Genomic DNA, 17,840 nt, shown 5'->3' on the forward strand with positions numbered 1-17,840 from the left:
TTTACTTTCTAAAACTCATAGCGCCTTAAGAACTACACATTTTTAACAAGCTTGGGGACTGTTTTATTGCTCTAAACAGAGTGTATCTTAATACCTACAACTTTAACCTTCCGTAACACACTTTTTTTTCCCATCTATTATTATTATTATTATTATTATTTATTTCTTAGCAGACGCCGTTATCCAGGGCAACTTACAATTGTTACAAGATGTCACATTATTTTTACATACAATTACCCATTTATACAGTTGGGTTTTTATTGGAGCAATCTAGGTAAAGTACCTTGCTCAAGGGTACAGCAGCAGTGTCCCCCACCTTGGATTGAACCCGCTACTCCACACTGCTGCCCCTTCACATTTTCATTTTGTAAACTCCTTAGGCAAAATCTAATGGCACCCTTCACTTTAACCTATCGGCAAATATGCATGTCATATTGAGGTAATGCTTTTATTTATTTACAGACACTTTTCATCTTTCAACAAAAGACCATATTGACACTCAACCTTTACCCTTTTAAGTCTTGCTTGTCTGATACCATAAATATGCAAACCTTGATGTGGCTTAACATCACTATCTGAGGAGATTGATTTGTGATTATTTCCACATGGGGATCACTGCATAGCTGATTATACTAAGAGATTATTATTTTTTTTAGTTGAATGTAGTTATGTCTTCCTGATTTGTATGTATTTATCATTTATAAATAGGAGCAGTATACTTGGAGGGTGGTTTAGAGGAGGCCAGACAGCTGTTTGGACGTTTGCTGTTTAAGAATGAGGTGATTTATTTAATTTTTTATGTTAAAATGTAAAAGTGCCCTTCACTTGGAAGATGGAGTGTGGACTTTGAGATATTCACCATCACATATTCCATACATAACTGTATTGCGTTAACCTCTGCCCATCGATGGTACAGACCACAGACTTTGAGAATCTGTCTTTACTCTATAGAGACAGTACATTTTGAGGTATTGTATGATTGATTTTTATTTCCGGTAGTGTCCAGTAGAAATTATAGCCACTGAACAAATGGTTAGATTTATGTTTTGTGTATATGTTTAGCTAACCCACCCAGGAAGAAACATCATTTTATCCACTTCTGTGACCTGTAATATAGTCTTAATGTCCGAGTGTAATGCTATAAAAGCCCTGTGGTAATTTACAGTTGTTATGCATTAGTACATTGTTAAGACTGTAGAGCACATCATGCTACTCTTGGGCTACAGTTTGAGTATGTGTACGTTTTGCATATCCAATTACCCCCTGCTCTTTGAGAGTTTAGAATGGATAATTGACTTCCACTGTATTTTGTACAAATAATGAAAAACCTTCCACCATGAATTGATTTGCCTTTGAAGGGAATGAAAAACACTTGCTGTCATGACACTCTGTTTTATATTTCCCTTTAGTTGATCCCTTCGCTCTGCTGAATTAACAATAAGCATACCCTGTATTAAAATGGACACAGTTTTATTTAGTGTTGTTTTATCTACTGCAAGGGAAGGTTTAAATGGCTCCCAGGAGTACGAATGGTATTTTTACTATCTGCAGGACCTGCGGGAAGTATGGCTTAATTACCCGCAACATCCATTGCAAGTAGGTTTATTATTTTTTTAATTCTTATTTTTGTGCTTCTGTATTCACAGTGGAAATCATTAAATTGCATTTTTTTTTTTTTTACTGTAGATTCCCTGCTTAAATGCTAATAGTATTCTAACCCGAGGACTAAAATCTACATTTAACTTTGTTTAACTAATTGTATTGCATTTCCATCACTGCTGGCCTTTCAGTGATTAAAAAGTGGAATTGTATCATTGTGCTGCAAATTCCAAAATCCTCATGATGGTGGTGCCTTGCACTACTGGTTGACTCACCACCAGCCTCTGTATGAAAGAACAGTCTTTGAATGTGATGAGCAAGTAAACATGATCTTTTGCTATGGATTAACTTTAGCTGTCCTCATTACTTAACCAATGTCTAATTTGCCATTGTACTTAATGCCAAGACTTAATGCCATTGTACTTAATGCCAAGACTTAATGCCATTGTACTTAATGCCAAGTTTTTTAACTATGTATTCTCACATACACCACATTTTCCTGGGTATGCCAATCTGCTTTCAAAATGTAAAATGCAGGGTCATGCTATTTATACTCCTGTTACATGGAGTTCACCAAAATGCATGCTGAGAGGTGAAAACAATAACTGAGAGTAGATATTAGGCAGGCATGAATACAGTTGAACCAGTACTGGTTTTTAATTGCACCTAAAAGTTTGAACCTTAGAAAAAGTTGAGTATTATTAAAAAACAAAGTTCAAAACAAAGCAACATTATGGCCAGATGGTCTTCATCAGGCTATAGTGAATAGAGAAAGCCCACAGCATTAAATACATTAACAATGTTGGGATACGTGGGGAAAACTGAGCACCCAGAAATGGAAATAATTACATTATAAAATAGTCAGTGTGCAATATTAGCTACATGTTCTGGACTTTACAAATTACCACATAAATGGTACACAAATAAGAGGTTTACAGTATCCATTTCTGAAAGTTAAGTACTGTTTTTTTAAACAAACTACATACATTTTATATACCTTTTTAATATTATTCTTGACACTTAAGAAGAGCAAGAATACAGTACATTATTGCTCAAATATTGCTATATTGCTAAATAAGTATTTATGTCATTTAAAGGTGCAGGAGCCAAGCACTGATAGACAACTTGTTGAGACCTCTCCAGTCTTACAAAAGCTGACGGAATTTGAAGAAACAATTGGAGTGCTTTTTACCCATGTTCGTCTCTTGGCTCGCGCTTTCACGTTGCGTACAGTGGGATTTAATCATCTGACGCTGTAAGTATGAATGCACACAAAACAGTGTAAAATCCCCTTCATTTAATTTAGTCAATTGTAATACTTCCTAATATACACTATGTATCGCATCCAATTGACATGTGCCAATTAGCAGAGCCAGTTGATTTTGAAGAAGGACCTGAAATATATTCAGTATTTCAAATTTAGACACATTATATATATATATATATATATATATATATATATATATATATATATATATATATATATATATATATATATATATATATATATATATATATAGTGTGTGTGTGTAGTATATAGTACAGGGAGATATATAAGCTCATATCCATCCCATGAGAGGTGAGATTAGCTGGTTTTAAAAAGGTTTATTCCGATTGTGAGTGGGGTGAAACCTGGCATTTCGGATGACTGTATCACATCAATATCAGGGTCTACATTCACTCAAAAACCCTTCAATAGTCTTGAATTTATCCAGTTTCCTGAGTTTCTAATATAAGGTCAAAACAACATGAAAATCAAGCTTGTTGTTTAGAGGAATGTATTTCACTTTATTAAGCCAATTTCGTATTTATGAGACATTTCCTAGTTCTGAAATCATGATTTGAGGCAGTGCTGGGACAGCATGTCAGGGCAAGGATGTCTTCCATTAACATTAATTAAATATTTATAAAAATGTGTCTATCTAAAGGGGCACAAAAAGCGAAAGTACTTCTTTGAGGCAACATGTGTTTTGTGTGTTCGAATTAATAACATCATTGAAAGTATGCAGAGAACTAGCAGGATGAATATTTTAATCATCGCACTCACAAGCAAAAATTGCTTGTGAGTGCTTCAAAAGGAAAATTAACCAAAATGTGCACACCTGCCATGACCTGGACAGTCCCCAGCTCTAAATACAACCCAGCCTGCAGATGCCAGCATGGCTGCTATGAGATACAAATACATTGGCACTCCACCTGATCCCTTAAGTTGTAAATACATTAGGAGCATGCATTTATATTTGTATAAATCTGTATGAAGTTACCAGTATATGTTAGTGAAGTGCAGATATTTCTCAACTTGTGTACTACCATTTATATTACCTTCATATATCAAACAAAACATTTTTATAGTTACTAGCATTTATAATATCCACCTTAAACCTAAAATAAACAAATTACCCATCATTTGGTTATTTAGCATATATGAACTAAACGGTATTATTTTGTTGGTTCTGTTTTCATGTCATTATCAGACAAGTGTATTTTTCATGCTATACTACTAGCCTCTCATTGGCGGTTACCAAGACCCTGGGGGTGTTGCTCACAACGTGCCTCTGCTTGAGCCGACTCAGGGACAGATGTGTTCACAGTAGAACAAAAAACTGCCAAAGCCGTCGTAAAGCCACCCACTGGAGCAGGCCACTTTTGAGACGACTGGAATTAGGACGGCTGCATCTACACGCAAAAAAAAAGTTATAAGAGCAAAGCCAGCTTAAAAGTGGCAAGTGTAAACACCGTAAATGCCTCATGGAGCTAACATGGAGTGTAGTGTTTATTCACTCGCATGGATGGTCATCCTCATTTCCTGGAACAAGCACACATTACCCAGTTGAAGTTTATGGTTTATGTTCTATTGAAACACTAGAGAGCATGTTTCTTTCACCCTGCCATAGTTGTATAGAATTAGCTACATTCATATTTTGACCCATTTACTGTTATAGATCATCTGCAGCGTGATCCTTCATAAATTGAACCTACTCAAAAATGTATTTATTTGATGGCATTGATCTTTTGTGGAACAAGTCATGTAAAAATAGATGTACCGGCAGGGTTTCCCCTGGGTTCTAGATTTTTGAAGTCACTAGTGACTAATCCTTTCTAAAAACATTAGTCACTCCAGATATTCAGTAGTCACTACTGGCACACAGCTCAAGTCTTCAAGGGTGTTATGAATCCTGTTTTTATTTTATACCTTAAATCACTATATTGACTTTTAGAACTTTAAAACTCAAGAACCATATTTATTTGCCCTGAAAAGCTACATACACAGAATGCATTATGAAGTACTTATACCAGGATTTATTTATTTTTTGCAATTATTTTGCAACATTTCATATGGCAATGGTACACAAATAAGTCAATATTTCATAACCAACAAACTTATTTCTATATTCATTTCAGGTTTCCTAAATGAAAGTAGAATATTTCAGAATTTTGTTAATGCTTCAGCTAAAATCTACCAGTCTATGGTATACAATAACATTCAAAATGTAATTGTTTACTGAGTGTTTTCGTGTACTTTTATATGTCTTTTACAATAAAAAGAAGAAAAAAAAAACAGTGTTAGAATATTACAGTGCCTTGCATAAGTATTCACCCCCCTTGGACTTTTCCACATTTTGTAGTGTTACAACCTGGAATTAAAATGGATTTAATTGGGATTTTTATCATTTGATTTACACAACATACTTAACACTGTGAAGGTACAAAATATTTTTTTATTGTGACACAAAAGTTAATTAAACAAAAAAAAAGACATTTGTTGGTTGCATAAGTATTCACCCCCCTGAGTCAATACTTGGTAGAAGCACCTTTGGCAGCAATTACAGCTGTGAGTCTTTTTGGGTAAGTCTCTACCAGCTTTGCACATCTGGATCCTGCAATTTTTGCCCATTCTTCTTGGCAAAATTGCTCAAGCTCTGTCAAGTTGGATGGGGACCGTTGGTGAACAGCAATTTTCAAGTCTTGCCACAGATTCTCAATCGAATTGAGGTCTGGGCTTTGACTGGGCCATTCTAAGACATTCAGGTTCTTGTTTTTAAACCACTCCAGTATAGCTTTGGCTGTGTGTTCAGGGTCTTTGTCCTGCTGGAAGGTGAACCTCTGCCCCGGTCCCAGGTCTCTTGCAGACTGAAACAGGTTTTCCTCAAGAATTTCCCTGTATTTGGCTCCATCCATCTTGCCTTCAATCCTGACCAGTTTCCCAGTCCCTGACGATGAAAAGCATCCCCATAACATGATGCTGCCACCATCATGCTTTACCGTGGGGATGGTGTTCTCAGGGTGATGAGCAGTGTTGGCTTTCCGCCACACATAGCATTTTGCGCTAAGGCCAAAAAGTTCAGTTTTGGTCTCATCAGACCAGAGAACCTTTTTCCACATGTTTGCTGTGTCTCCCACATGCCTTTTGGCAAAATCCAAATGGGATTTGATATGGGTTTTTTTCAGCAATGGCTTTCTTCTCGCCACTTTTCCATAAAGCCCAGCTTTGTGGAGCGTCCAGGTTATAGTTGTCCCATGGACGTTCTCCCATCTCAGCTGTGGATCTCTCCAGCACCTTCAGAGTTCCCATTGGCCTCTTGATTGCTTCTCTGACTAATGCCTTCCTTTACCTGGTCACTGAGTTTTGGTGGACGGCCTTCTCTAGGCAGAGTCGCGGTTGTGCCATATTCTTTCCATTTTTTAATAATGGATTTAACGGTGCTCCGGGGATGTTCAAAGTTTGGGATATTTTTTTATAACCCAACCCTGATTGGTGCTTCTCCAGAACTTTATCCTGGACTTGTTTTGATAGCTCCTTGGTCTTCATGATGCTGTTTGTTTAGATATGCTCTCTAACAAACTCAGGGCCTTCCAGAAACATGTGTATTTAATCTGAGATCATGTGACACTAATTGCACACAGGTGGACTCCATTCAACTAATTATGTGACTTCTGAAGGTAATTGGTTGCACCAGAGCTTATTTAGGGGTGTCACAGCAAAGGGGGTGAATACTTATGCAATCAATACTTTTCAGTTTTTTATTTGTAAATAATTTTGAAAAATATGTAGATTCTTTTCCCCACTTCGACATTATGGACTATTTTGTGTAGATCAGTGACAAAAAATCCTAATTAAATCCATTTTAATTCCAGGTTGTAACACTACAAAATGTGGAAAAGTCCAAGGGGGTGAACACTTATGCAAGGCACTGTATATACTACAAATCACCTTCGTTTTAACAAAACTGTATGTATTGTTTGGTACAATATCCTTGCTTCACTTTTCCAACAAGATTTTCAACTCCTCTCTGCTATAGGTTCAAACTACAACCCTGCGCTTTTTGTCCATACACCAATATCTGAAAGCCTTTTCAAAATTAAATTCAGATATTTTGTCAAGATCAGGCGTGTTTGAGTTGACGGACATTTGCATTAGTAGGTTTACACGGCTCACTTTAAGTTGGTTTCGTAGGTCTGATTTTATGACATTGTAGCGGCTAAAATTACGCTGCAAAAAAGCCTTTGTCACACACATCACTGAGAACATGGCCGCGCTGAAAAAACGAGTAGATTTTCTTCTGCGACATTTTACAGTATTGGCTAACAGTTTTGTTTTTTAATTTGCGAGCACAAGCTTACCGCTTTCTCTGCGGATGCAAAGGTTTGAGCAGAACTCTCTGTAGTCGTGAAAGCGCAGCAGCAGAAGCTGTCAGATTGCAAAGAATCATGTGAGGCTGAAAGCTACAGCAGCACCGAGTACAGCCTCATAAAGCGGTCTGGGTTACCATGGTAACTGAAACGCAACATGAAACTGAGGCGCTGAATGGCTGACTGCATTTACGTCGCTTACCACGGGATGAGAACGTTGCAGAGTCAATGAATCGAGAGGCTGAGGCGCTGATCTGATCAGCAGCAGTGACTCTGATTTAGCGATCCCTTCTTTTGAAGAAAGAGACATTGTGTGTGACTTTAACAAAAAGGATTTTTTTTATTTTTATAGTACAAACACTTTTTTTTTGTCACTTTCAAAAAACATTCACAAATTACGAGAGTGACGAGCGACAGCAAAACCCCTGTACCGGTACTTACAAGTCCAAGGGAAAGCCATATAAAAGTGCCCTTTTCTTAGTGTATTTATTTTATAATGTGCCCATTATAAGTAGTTTTTAGAATGTGTTGTTTATAATTTGTGTTACAGAAGCATTAAAGATAATTCAGTAAAACAAACAAACAAACAAACAAACAAACAAACAAAAAAACCCCTTTTTTAATTCTGCGCTTCTCAAGTGCTTTAATTTTTTTTAGTGATTTCTTCTTCTTTTTTTTTTTTTTCTCTTTAGTGGCCACAATCAGAGGATGGAATTCTTGGGTGACTCAATAATGCAATTGGTTGCCACAGAGTACTTGTTCATCCATTTCCCAGACCATCATGAAGGGCATTTAACGGTGAGGGTTACAAATAACAGTGCACAATTGAACAAGAGTGCCTGAGACTTGTAAAAGAGCCATTGTATATAAAAATTTCAGGTGTTATCTATTTTAGTTTAATTGATTTATATTTAATATACACTGCATGTACCACTTAGAACAATAATATAGCGCTATATTCATTTTCATCATTTGTTTAAAATTTAAATTAGAGGATGAAAATGCTATCGGCTCTTTAATTAAACCATTCCATTCTCCTTACATGAATTTCAAATCAAAATGTTCAGGCTTTGCAGACCTTAAGGAACTGATCAAGATTATATATGTATTCATTTAGCAAACAATATTATACTGAGCAGACACAAACGTAAAGTATTTTTTATTATTAAGCATAATGAGCTTATTCATACTTATTAATTTGCTACTTCAGCTACTAGTATAAGTAATTTGAGATATTGACTTCATGTGTTTTGTGTTATTAAGACCCTGGGGAAAATCTACCAGGACCCTTCACTGACAAAAGATGTCTGCTAGGATTGTGGTCATATAACTGGATAGAATGGTATGATTGACATATTTTCAATGGTCTTCCTCTGTCCTCTGTGTACAGTTGCTGAGAAGTTCATTGGTAAATAACAGGACCCAAGCCAAAGTTGCAGAAGAATTGGGCATGCAGGAGTTTGCAATCACAAATGACAAAACAAAGAGACCAGTAGCTCTAAGGACAAAGACTCTAGCAGATCTTTTAGAATGTAAGTAAAAAGTCAGTTAAAGTAAACCTATTATAACTCCTCTCTCCCAATGTAGCAAAAATGAGGTCTCGTTAATAAAAAAAATCACTATTTTTCTAGTGACATTATTCAAACTGGGTTTTTAACAAATTATTGTGTAGTTAGTTTTACAATTGTGAATGCCATATGGAAGTGCTTACAGGTGAAATGTAAAAGCTTCATAGACTTGGAGCCTGTATTATAGTTTTGAACATTTTATAGTGTATGGATATGCATTCTTTTTCAATGAGTTTACTGTACTTTAAGTATTTAAGTTTCATGCTGTGTTCTCTTATTTTCCCATATCGGAGAGACCTGCATCCTTCTGTTAAAAAAAATAAAATAAAATGTTTTCAAAAAGGAGAATTCCCCCTCATAGCCAGTAATACAGTTTGGAATGGAGTTACCATCATGCCCAGGCTTCAGACGGAGCAGATGGTTTACAAATGCTTGTTAGCAACATGGCACGAGATTACAACCGAACACTGGTTCTGACCTCAATTGGCCCTCAACCAAAGCGATCTTGAAAACGCACCTCTGGTCCTTGTATTTTAAAATGATATTACATTTTAATGGTGTCTATGAGGACACCTAGTTTAAGCCAGTCAAACAGAAGCACCTCAAAACTGTTACTGAATCATCTTGGGTGAGGGTCGTAAAATAGAACGGAGATGGCGGGAATCTAAATTGCACCTTCATTACATTGCATGGAAGGGCCACCTGGTTAAATATAGGAAGGCTCTGGCGTTGGCTAGATCATCATATTATTCTAATTTAATTGAAACAAATAAAACTAATCCTAGATTTATTTTTGCTACCCTAAATAAATTAATGAATTATTCCCCTAATAGTCCTACCCTTTGGCATTGGCTCTTCTCACAGCTGCAATGACTTCTTACATTTCTTTAAAAATAAAATACTAGACATCATAAATTAAATTCCACTGACACCTTCTATTAAGGAGGACTCCGGCAGAATTTTACCCACTACACCTGTTAAGGCTACTATGGGAGCTTTTTCTTTGATTACATTACAGGAACTGACAGAGCTAATTCAACATATGAGAGCTACTACATGTTCTCTTGATCCTATTCCTACAAAACTATTAAAATATGTTCTCTGTGTTTATTAATACCCACATTTAAAAAAAAAAAAAATGGTTCACTTTCTTCTGGTAGAGTTCCCTCAGTACTTAAGGTAGCTGTGGTAAAGCCTATGCTTAAGAAACACATTTTGGACCCTAAAGTTCTCAATAACAAGGCCAATCACCAACCTACCATTCTCAGATAAGGTTCTAGAGAGAGTTGTTACAATTCAGTTAAAAAAAATTCTAACTCTTAGTGGTATAGTTCAGAAGTTTCAGACTGGTTTTCATGCTGCACATAGCACTGAGACGGCCCTTGTCAGAGTTGTGAATGATCTGCTCTGACTGGTTTTCCATCAGTATTATTAATTCTTGATCTAAGTGCTGCCTTTGATGCACGTATATATATATTGGTGTTGAATATATATATATATATATATATATATATATATATATATATATATATATATATATATATATTCAACACCAGTTTTAAACTATGGTAATTTTTCACAATGAACTTAAGTTTTTAGTACTTACATTCACTCTGGGGTGCAGCCCAGTTAATCAGTGGGAGATGTTGCAGTTCTCAGTTCCCAGTTGAGGGATATTGGGCTCCAGTGAAGTGGTGGCTACTCTTAAGCACTGCATGCAGGTTGTCATCTGTCAGCCTTGTTCTGAGGTGTGACTTGTTTAGCTTCATAAGGGAAAACACCTGTTCACAGATATAAGTGCCTCCAAGCAAAGACAGCAATTTCAAAGCTTCTCTGCTAAGATTAGGAAACTGATTATGGTCCAGTGATCGGTAGAAGACATGTCTGGAAATAGCTATGATCAGCTAAAAAGCAAATGCAAAAATATTTTGTATTTCTCTACACAATCTCTTTACCAAGTAATGTTTTGCAATGTGCTATCAGTACATGGATTCTCCTACTGTGTTTGCCTGGACAATATACAGAATTCTCAAAACCAGCAAAGACAATATAATTACTGGTAGTTGTAGGAGTTTGACATAAAGACCCAATCAAACTATTTGAAATAATAGTTTCTGACATGTGTACAATGTATGATAATTTGTTCATTTATTTTCTTTTCTAAGCTTTTATTGCTGCACTGTACATTGACAAGGACTTGGAGTATGTGCATACCTTCATGAATGTTTGTTTTTTCCCAAGGTTAAAGGTGAGTGGATAGCCTTTTTTCTGACTCTGTTTGATGACCGTTTACATTCTATTAATAAAATGAAAGCTCCATCTGCTCTTGGTGGTGGTGGTAGATTTTTTTTGTGTGTGTGTGTTATGGTACTATGTACCATTATATTACTACTGTACTTTTACATGTAACATTGCATTTCCTTGCTTTGTTCCTTCAGGCTTAAAGCATTTTAGCAATTTACCCTTTCCTTTGGAAACTACAGCATGGGAATAGTAAACCAATTCTTTCTGTCAATTTGTCAGAATTGACGGTAGATTCATAGGTTTACCCACATTTTTACTGCAAGCTGGCAACTTTTTAAAATATGTTTATGAAGCATGAGTTTCCTTTTTTTTGTTGTTGCAAAGCTTTGATGTTGGCCAACCAAGTATAATTCTAAGTCCATTGGTGAAAAAAAAAAAAAAAACAGCGTTGCCCTTTGTAGGAAATTAATTGGAACTGACAGTTCTAGATTCAAAGTCCTCTTTTTATAACCAGGCTTCTTTTCTGTTAATGGAAGTGCTTTTAGTGGTCCCCTTGGAAAACAGAAATGTATAAAACTACAGCATCTGGGAGCCCCTGACCCTTTATTTATTTGGGTTGGAGTAGATTCTTTTGCTTAAGTAGCTTGTGATGTAAAGTCACCATAAAGCCTTGGAGAAGAATGCATGTATTTATGTGCTACATGAAGGACATAAGCTTTTCAATCTATTTATGTTTCTCTAGGAGTTCATACTTAATCAGGACTGGAATGACCCCAAATCCCAGCTCCAACAGTGTTGTTTGACCCTCAGAACGGAAGGAAAGGAACCAGATATTCCACTTTACAAGTAATTATATATTGTTTTGTTCCATACATGTATGTCATTTGGGTAATAATCAATAAAGGATTGAGTGATTTTTGAAAAGATTTTTGGAGCACATTATGGTAGCAGTGTGACATGCCACAATGCCCTCTGTCAGGTTAAAGACACACCCAGAAGTCAAGATTAACTGTCCCTAAGGCTTACCTGGTAGAGGCATCATTTATGTGGTGTTCAGGGTGAGTCAAGCAGTCAGGGGAGCACAGGTTTGTGTCTTACCTGTGCCTAGTTGTGAATCTTCGCTGGGTTTCCCATGGATTAGGGAAGCAAAATTAGCATGGATTGTTCCATCTCGCTGCAGACCCGACTCAACAGGCGCCCACTGAGTTCAATCCAACACCTTCCAGACTGGGGCCTTTTTTATCCTCCAGGGGCCGGTAGCTCATCAACATCTACAAGAGGCAATTGATTGTAGAGTATAAAACTACATAGAACGGATCACAATTCCTGGGCTATTCTTTCCATGTCATATAAGAAAAGAGAAGAAAAGAAAATAAACCAATTGCATAAATGTGTGCTATTGTAAAAGCCTAGAGCAAAACATGTAAATACAGTAATACAAATAAAATATAATGTCCCATCAATGGTCAAAATATATACTGTACATAATCAGCGTTGTTCAGAGGCACAGAGAGCTGGTTTAAAAGAGTCTTTAATTGTTGTAACTGCTCTTCATATTCAGACTGCCAGGCTAAGAGAGTCTTAAATCTTCTTTCTGCTCGCTGGTCACTGGTTTCAGTAACTACAATACAGTAATGTCCATTGGCTTGCACTACACTGTACTCCATTTAATTGAATTAAATGATGACCGTCCACTTCTGCAGATACGCTGATTTCTGCACTAATAAAGCGACAAATACTTCCGCATAGATCACATGATTTCTGCACTAATACATTTTGATAATGCACCATATTAAACCGCACTGATTATTGAAACACGAATTAACGGGAGACTACTGTATATATACAGTTGTAGTCAAAAGTTTACATAACCCAATGGAAATTTTATAATTTCTATACATTTCTCGAAAACAAAGAATTTTAGGAAAAATCTTTTGTGGCAAAAGTTTTGCTTTTGTGGATGAGGAAAAAAAGTTACAAGAAATAGATGTCTACAATTATTTATTTCAGCATTTTTTTTTTCATTTTTCAGCATTTTTTTTTTGCAAAACTTTTTGCAAAAGTATTCATACCGTTTGATGCTATGCATCTGTATAATGTGATGCATCTGTATAATGTGAAATAATGTATAATGTGATATCTTGTAACAATTGTAAGTCGTCCTGGATAAGGGCGTCTGCTAAGTAATAAATAATAATAATAATAGTATTGTCTACATGGTGCTAGAAATTTCAATATGATAATGCAGAACCTAATTCTAGAAAATGCTGGATTGTAGATTAACATTTTTAGAGTGATAAAAGAGTTAGACATAGGATGATTGCTGTCATCCTATGTCTAACTCTTTTATACACTCTAAAAAAGCTGGAGAAGGATAGAAGAAGATTTCCAAGCATTTGACTATCCCAATTTCAGCTATTGTCAAGAAGTACAAGAGTCATGGTCATGTCACAACGCTCCCTCGGTCTGGAAGAAAGAAGGTTCTTTCACCAAGAACAAGTAGAAGAATTGTGAGGAAGGTTAATAACAGTCGGATTGACTACCAAAGATATTCAAAGTGAATTGGCTGCAAGTGGGACTGGGGTTTCCATTTCAACCATAGGTCAAGTATTGCATGGTAAAGGTCTCAATGGTCGCAGGCCAAGGAAAAAGCCACTCTTAGGAAAACGTCACAAAGAAAATCGCTTAAAGTTTGCAAAACGGCATTTGAATGATGGATATGAGTTCTGGTCAAAGGTTTTGTGGAGTGATAAAACAAAAATCGAGCTATTTGGTCACGCTGATAGTTGTTAAGTTTGGAGAGTCTGGTGAGGCGTACAAAGAAAAGAACACCATACCTACGGTCAAGCATAGAGGTGGTAATATCCTTCTGTGGGGCTGTTTTTCCTCTAATGGCACAGAAAATTTAGTTCCAGTACATGGCAAAAATGGATTCCATAGCATACCAAAAGATACTGGCCAATGATCTGAAACCCTTTGCTACAAAACTTGATTTAAAGCGCAACTGGACGTTCCAACACAACAGCGATCCAAAGCACACGTCAAAATCTACTTCTAAAAAATCTACTTCAGAATGGTTAAAGAAGAATAAAATCAAGGTTCTGGTATGGCCTAGTCAAAGTCCCAATCTAAATCTGATTGAGAATCTTTGTTATGAGTTGAAGAAGGCTGTGCACAAAAGAAGTCCTCGGAATTTGAATGAACTGGAACAATTTTGCGTTGAAGAATGGTCAAAAATCACCAAAAGAATCATGCAAAAAGCTCATTGACAAATATCCTAATTGTTTAAATTAGGTTATTATTGCTAAAGGTGCCTCAACTAGCTTCATTTTCCTTGTCAGGGTATGAATACTTTTGAATTAGCATTTTTGGAGTTTTGCAAAAAAATTGCTGAAATAAATAATTGTAACTTTTTTACCTCATGTACAAAAGCAAAACTTGCTACAAAATAATTTTCCTATAATTATTATATATATATATATATATATTATAATTATTGCTTTTGGAAATACACATTTGACTCCCATCAGAAATAGGAAAAATCAAAGACAGTTGATGTGCTTTTTTCTTTTTCTTTTTTTTTTTTTTGAGATGTAAACCCTTGTCCACTCCCTTTTTTCCAGGACTTTACAGACTGTGGGTCCATCACATGCTAGAACATACACTGTTGCTGTTTACTTTAAAGGCGAAAGGATTGGATGTGGGAAAGGACCAAGGTAATGATTTTTATTTCTAATTATTTTATCATTTTAAAGTATTATACAAAGATAGTGAGTATTTTGTATATAAATCCAAGGCAGAAAGAATTGCCAAGGAGACAAACCTTTTATCATGTAAAACTTTTAGGAAGAAAGTCAAGCAGAGAAATGTTTTGGCAGAAAAAAAAGTACATTTAGATACAAATTAGGCCTTTAGGAGGTTACTACATTACCAGTCTTGGGACGCAGTGTTTCCTCAATTTTTGGAAGATTTGCATCAAGATTTAAAGATAAAATATAATTGTATTCTTAAACTGAAAGGTGTTTATATATTCTACAACAATCTACAACCACCATGAGCACATCTAGTACTTGATGTGCAATACTGGTATGTTATGAATATTTTATATTTCATTAAAGTGCAGTTATAATGTGCATTTTTCATTTGTGAATATACTAAAATTATGAAACCCAGGGTTATTTTTTTTAACAAGTCAGGGCTTAGATTCCTGATGTTCACATGTGTTTGTTTTAAATTGTAACAAGATTTTGTGGTGGTATTTTCTTTTTTAAAACAGTATTCAGCAAGCAGAAATGGGAGCTGCAATGGATGCCCTTGAAAAATGTAAGTTGGTTGGTGAAAATAATCTCATTGTCTTTCTTTTTAGTAACATTCTCACTTACTTTTAAACATTTCCAGCTTCAATTTAACACTGCCCAAGGGAGCCAGCAACATCGCATGCCCTACCAAGTTGAATATTAAAAATGTATGTTTTTAATGGGATACGGTGTAGTTAATATTCCACATCCACACACCTTATTGGAGTCATCTAAATCTCCTCTGTAACATTTTATGTCATTTTACCTTGTTCAATGTTTTATACTTTAAATTGCTTGATTGTATTGGTGTTATCAGGCTTTTTATAGATTGTATGTTTACTGTTATTCTAATATGCAGCATTCTCTTGGTATACTAAATGAAATAACATCTGAATGATACCCTGTTTTAGAAAGAAGGATGCACCCTAAATGCCTCCAAAGCCACACATGTAAAGTTGATTTTGTCACATTTTCACTCATTTACAAATAATTGCATTAACTGATAAAAAAATAAAAATAAAATTGGTATACTTTCCCATTAAAGAAAGCCATTTTATAACAGTAATTCAACAAGATCTATCTCATCACAGAGTTCTTGTCAAATTGTATATCTGTCTCAGTGGATGAGGTATGGGTGTAGCACCAGCATGTTAATGATATAGACACTCTGGAGACAATGCCAGTGTTTTTGTTTTTTCCTGAGACAATTAATGCCAGACAAGGGTTTAAAGTTAAACCTAAAAGGTCAGCTTGATCGAACACTATGTGTATTATACATACAGTTCAGTCTGGGCCTGAAATATAAGCCAATGTATCTGAATTCTGATAAATATTAATGGATTAGTGCTATTCCATCCTATCTTTTTTCAATATAGTTTTCTAAACCTCTGTAGACTTCGGCATTTTGCTTTTCTAAATCAGAGTGGCATCAGATCTTATTAACAGAAGGTTAAACAATATTTAGTTTAACTGTATGGCTAACTGCACTTATTAGATATAGTCAGATGACACTGTATAATTATTTGTGTGCTTCTTCACTAAAACAAAGGTACTGTGAAGGGCATAAACTGTATTGCCTTACTGTGATGCACATTGTCATGTACTTTTAGTACTTTTATTTTGTACCAATTCATTCTATTATAAAGTGTTGCTCAGCCTGCAGAAATCTGGTACTTTGTTCTGTAAAATATAAAATGTATTGGTAGCAGCCAGAAGGTTACCAATCTTTATGAATCACAGATGAGAAATCAACCAGTTAGTTTTGAATTTAGCATAATTCTATCGCATCTTATCCTGTGTACCCTCCCATGTATAGAAGCAAAACTTGTCATGTTACCTTATTCAAGGTGTTAACTTGTTGTATTGCATTAATAGATATTGAGAAATATTGACATGCATTCTACTACGTAAAGTGATTTTTTTGGTTGATGACAAAAATTCTATATAATGAAATGTACTTTTCCTTCAAGCGCTCTCAGAAGATGTAATGTGACCGTCTTTCTGCACTACTTACTGTTGTATGCGAATATCTAACATATCTATATATATGTATATATTTGCATGCAGATAACTTTCCCCAGATGGCTCACCAGAAGCGTTTCATTGAACGGAAGTACAGACAGGAGCTAAAAGAAATGAGACGGGAACGGGAACGGCAAGAGTCTGATGAGACTGAGGAGGTCCGGAAGTAAAGCAGTGATATGAAGGGGGAGCAGAAGGGTTCTGTACCTCTGCTGTTTTCTACCACCTTGCCCCCAGGGAGAGCTAACATTCTTCTAGTAACAGGTGACAAGATGTAGAGGAGGGTTTCCTGGCAACAGAGAAGCATTAGGTTAGGGTTAGGGTTGGGATAAAATCATGTTTTTTTTTATCATTGTATTGTATATTTTATTATTATTATTATTTGTTTATTTAGGAAACGCCTTTATCCAAGGCGACTTACAGAGACTAGGGTGTGTGAACTATGCATCAGCTGCAGCACTTACAATTACGTCTCACCCGAAAGATGGAGCACAAGGAGGTTAAGTGACTTGCTCAGGGTCACACAATGAGTCAGTGGCTGAGGTGGGATTTGAACCGGGGACCTCCTGGTTACAAGCCCTTTTCTTTAACCACTGGACCACACAGCCTCCTTATTTTGTTTTGTTTTGTTTTTAATTTGTCAAACATATTCTTAGTTGTGTAACTACTATTTTAAAAAGATCTGTACTTTTTTTATTTCTAAGTATCCACATTTGTAATACAATACTGTACACATGTTTGTTTTTATATTTTGTCTTTTAAAAAAAGAAATAAATAATAAAATCTCCAGTTTACTTGCGATAGCAGTTCAGCTAATAAACATTGTGTTGTCATACAGCTGCTCTTAATTATGCACACCTATGATCAGCCCATGAAATAAATAGGACTATGATCATTATCATGTTATAATACATATTATTATACAATTAGCAATAGCTGTGTTAGAGGGTAAAATTGTCAATATGAGCTCATAAGTATC

General features: G+C 35.7%; 1 protein-coding gene across 2 annotated transcripts in view; it reads left to right on the forward strand.

Annotated features, from left to right (window-relative positions):
* LOC117435344 (ribonuclease 3-like) overlaps positions 1 to 17,660 on the forward strand; it is a 45,214-nt gene extending 27,554 nt beyond the window's left edge. Inside the window, exons 23-32 of one of the 2 annotated variants that reach the window (XM_034921145.2) lie at positions 709 to 779; positions 1,552 to 1,596; positions 2,697 to 2,854; positions 7,923 to 8,028; positions 8,621 to 8,762; positions 10,964 to 11,046; positions 11,785 to 11,888; positions 14,666 to 14,758; positions 15,319 to 15,365; positions 16,907 to 17,660. In XM_034921145.2, coding sequence (XP_034777036.2) covers positions 709 to 779; positions 1,552 to 1,596; positions 2,697 to 2,854; positions 7,923 to 8,028; positions 8,621 to 8,762; positions 10,964 to 11,046; positions 11,785 to 11,888; positions 14,666 to 14,758; positions 15,319 to 15,365; positions 16,907 to 17,031 — 974 coding nt within the window. In that variant the 3' untranslated portion in view covers positions 17,032 to 17,660. The remainder of the gene's footprint in view (positions 1 to 708; positions 780 to 1,551; positions 1,597 to 2,696; positions 2,855 to 7,922; positions 8,029 to 8,620; positions 8,763 to 10,963; positions 11,047 to 11,784; positions 11,889 to 14,665; positions 14,759 to 15,318; positions 15,366 to 16,906) is intronic. The other variant, XM_059018767.1, reaches the window with a different exon arrangement.
* The last annotated feature ends 180 nt before the right edge of the window (positions 17,661 to 17,840 follow it).

This window comes from Acipenser ruthenus, chromosome 3 (genome assembly GCF_902713425.1).
Source record: "Acipenser ruthenus chromosome 3, fAciRut3.2 maternal haplotype, whole genome shotgun sequence".
Taxonomy (NCBI): Eukaryota; Metazoa; Chordata; class Actinopteri; order Acipenseriformes; family Acipenseridae; genus Acipenser; species Acipenser ruthenus.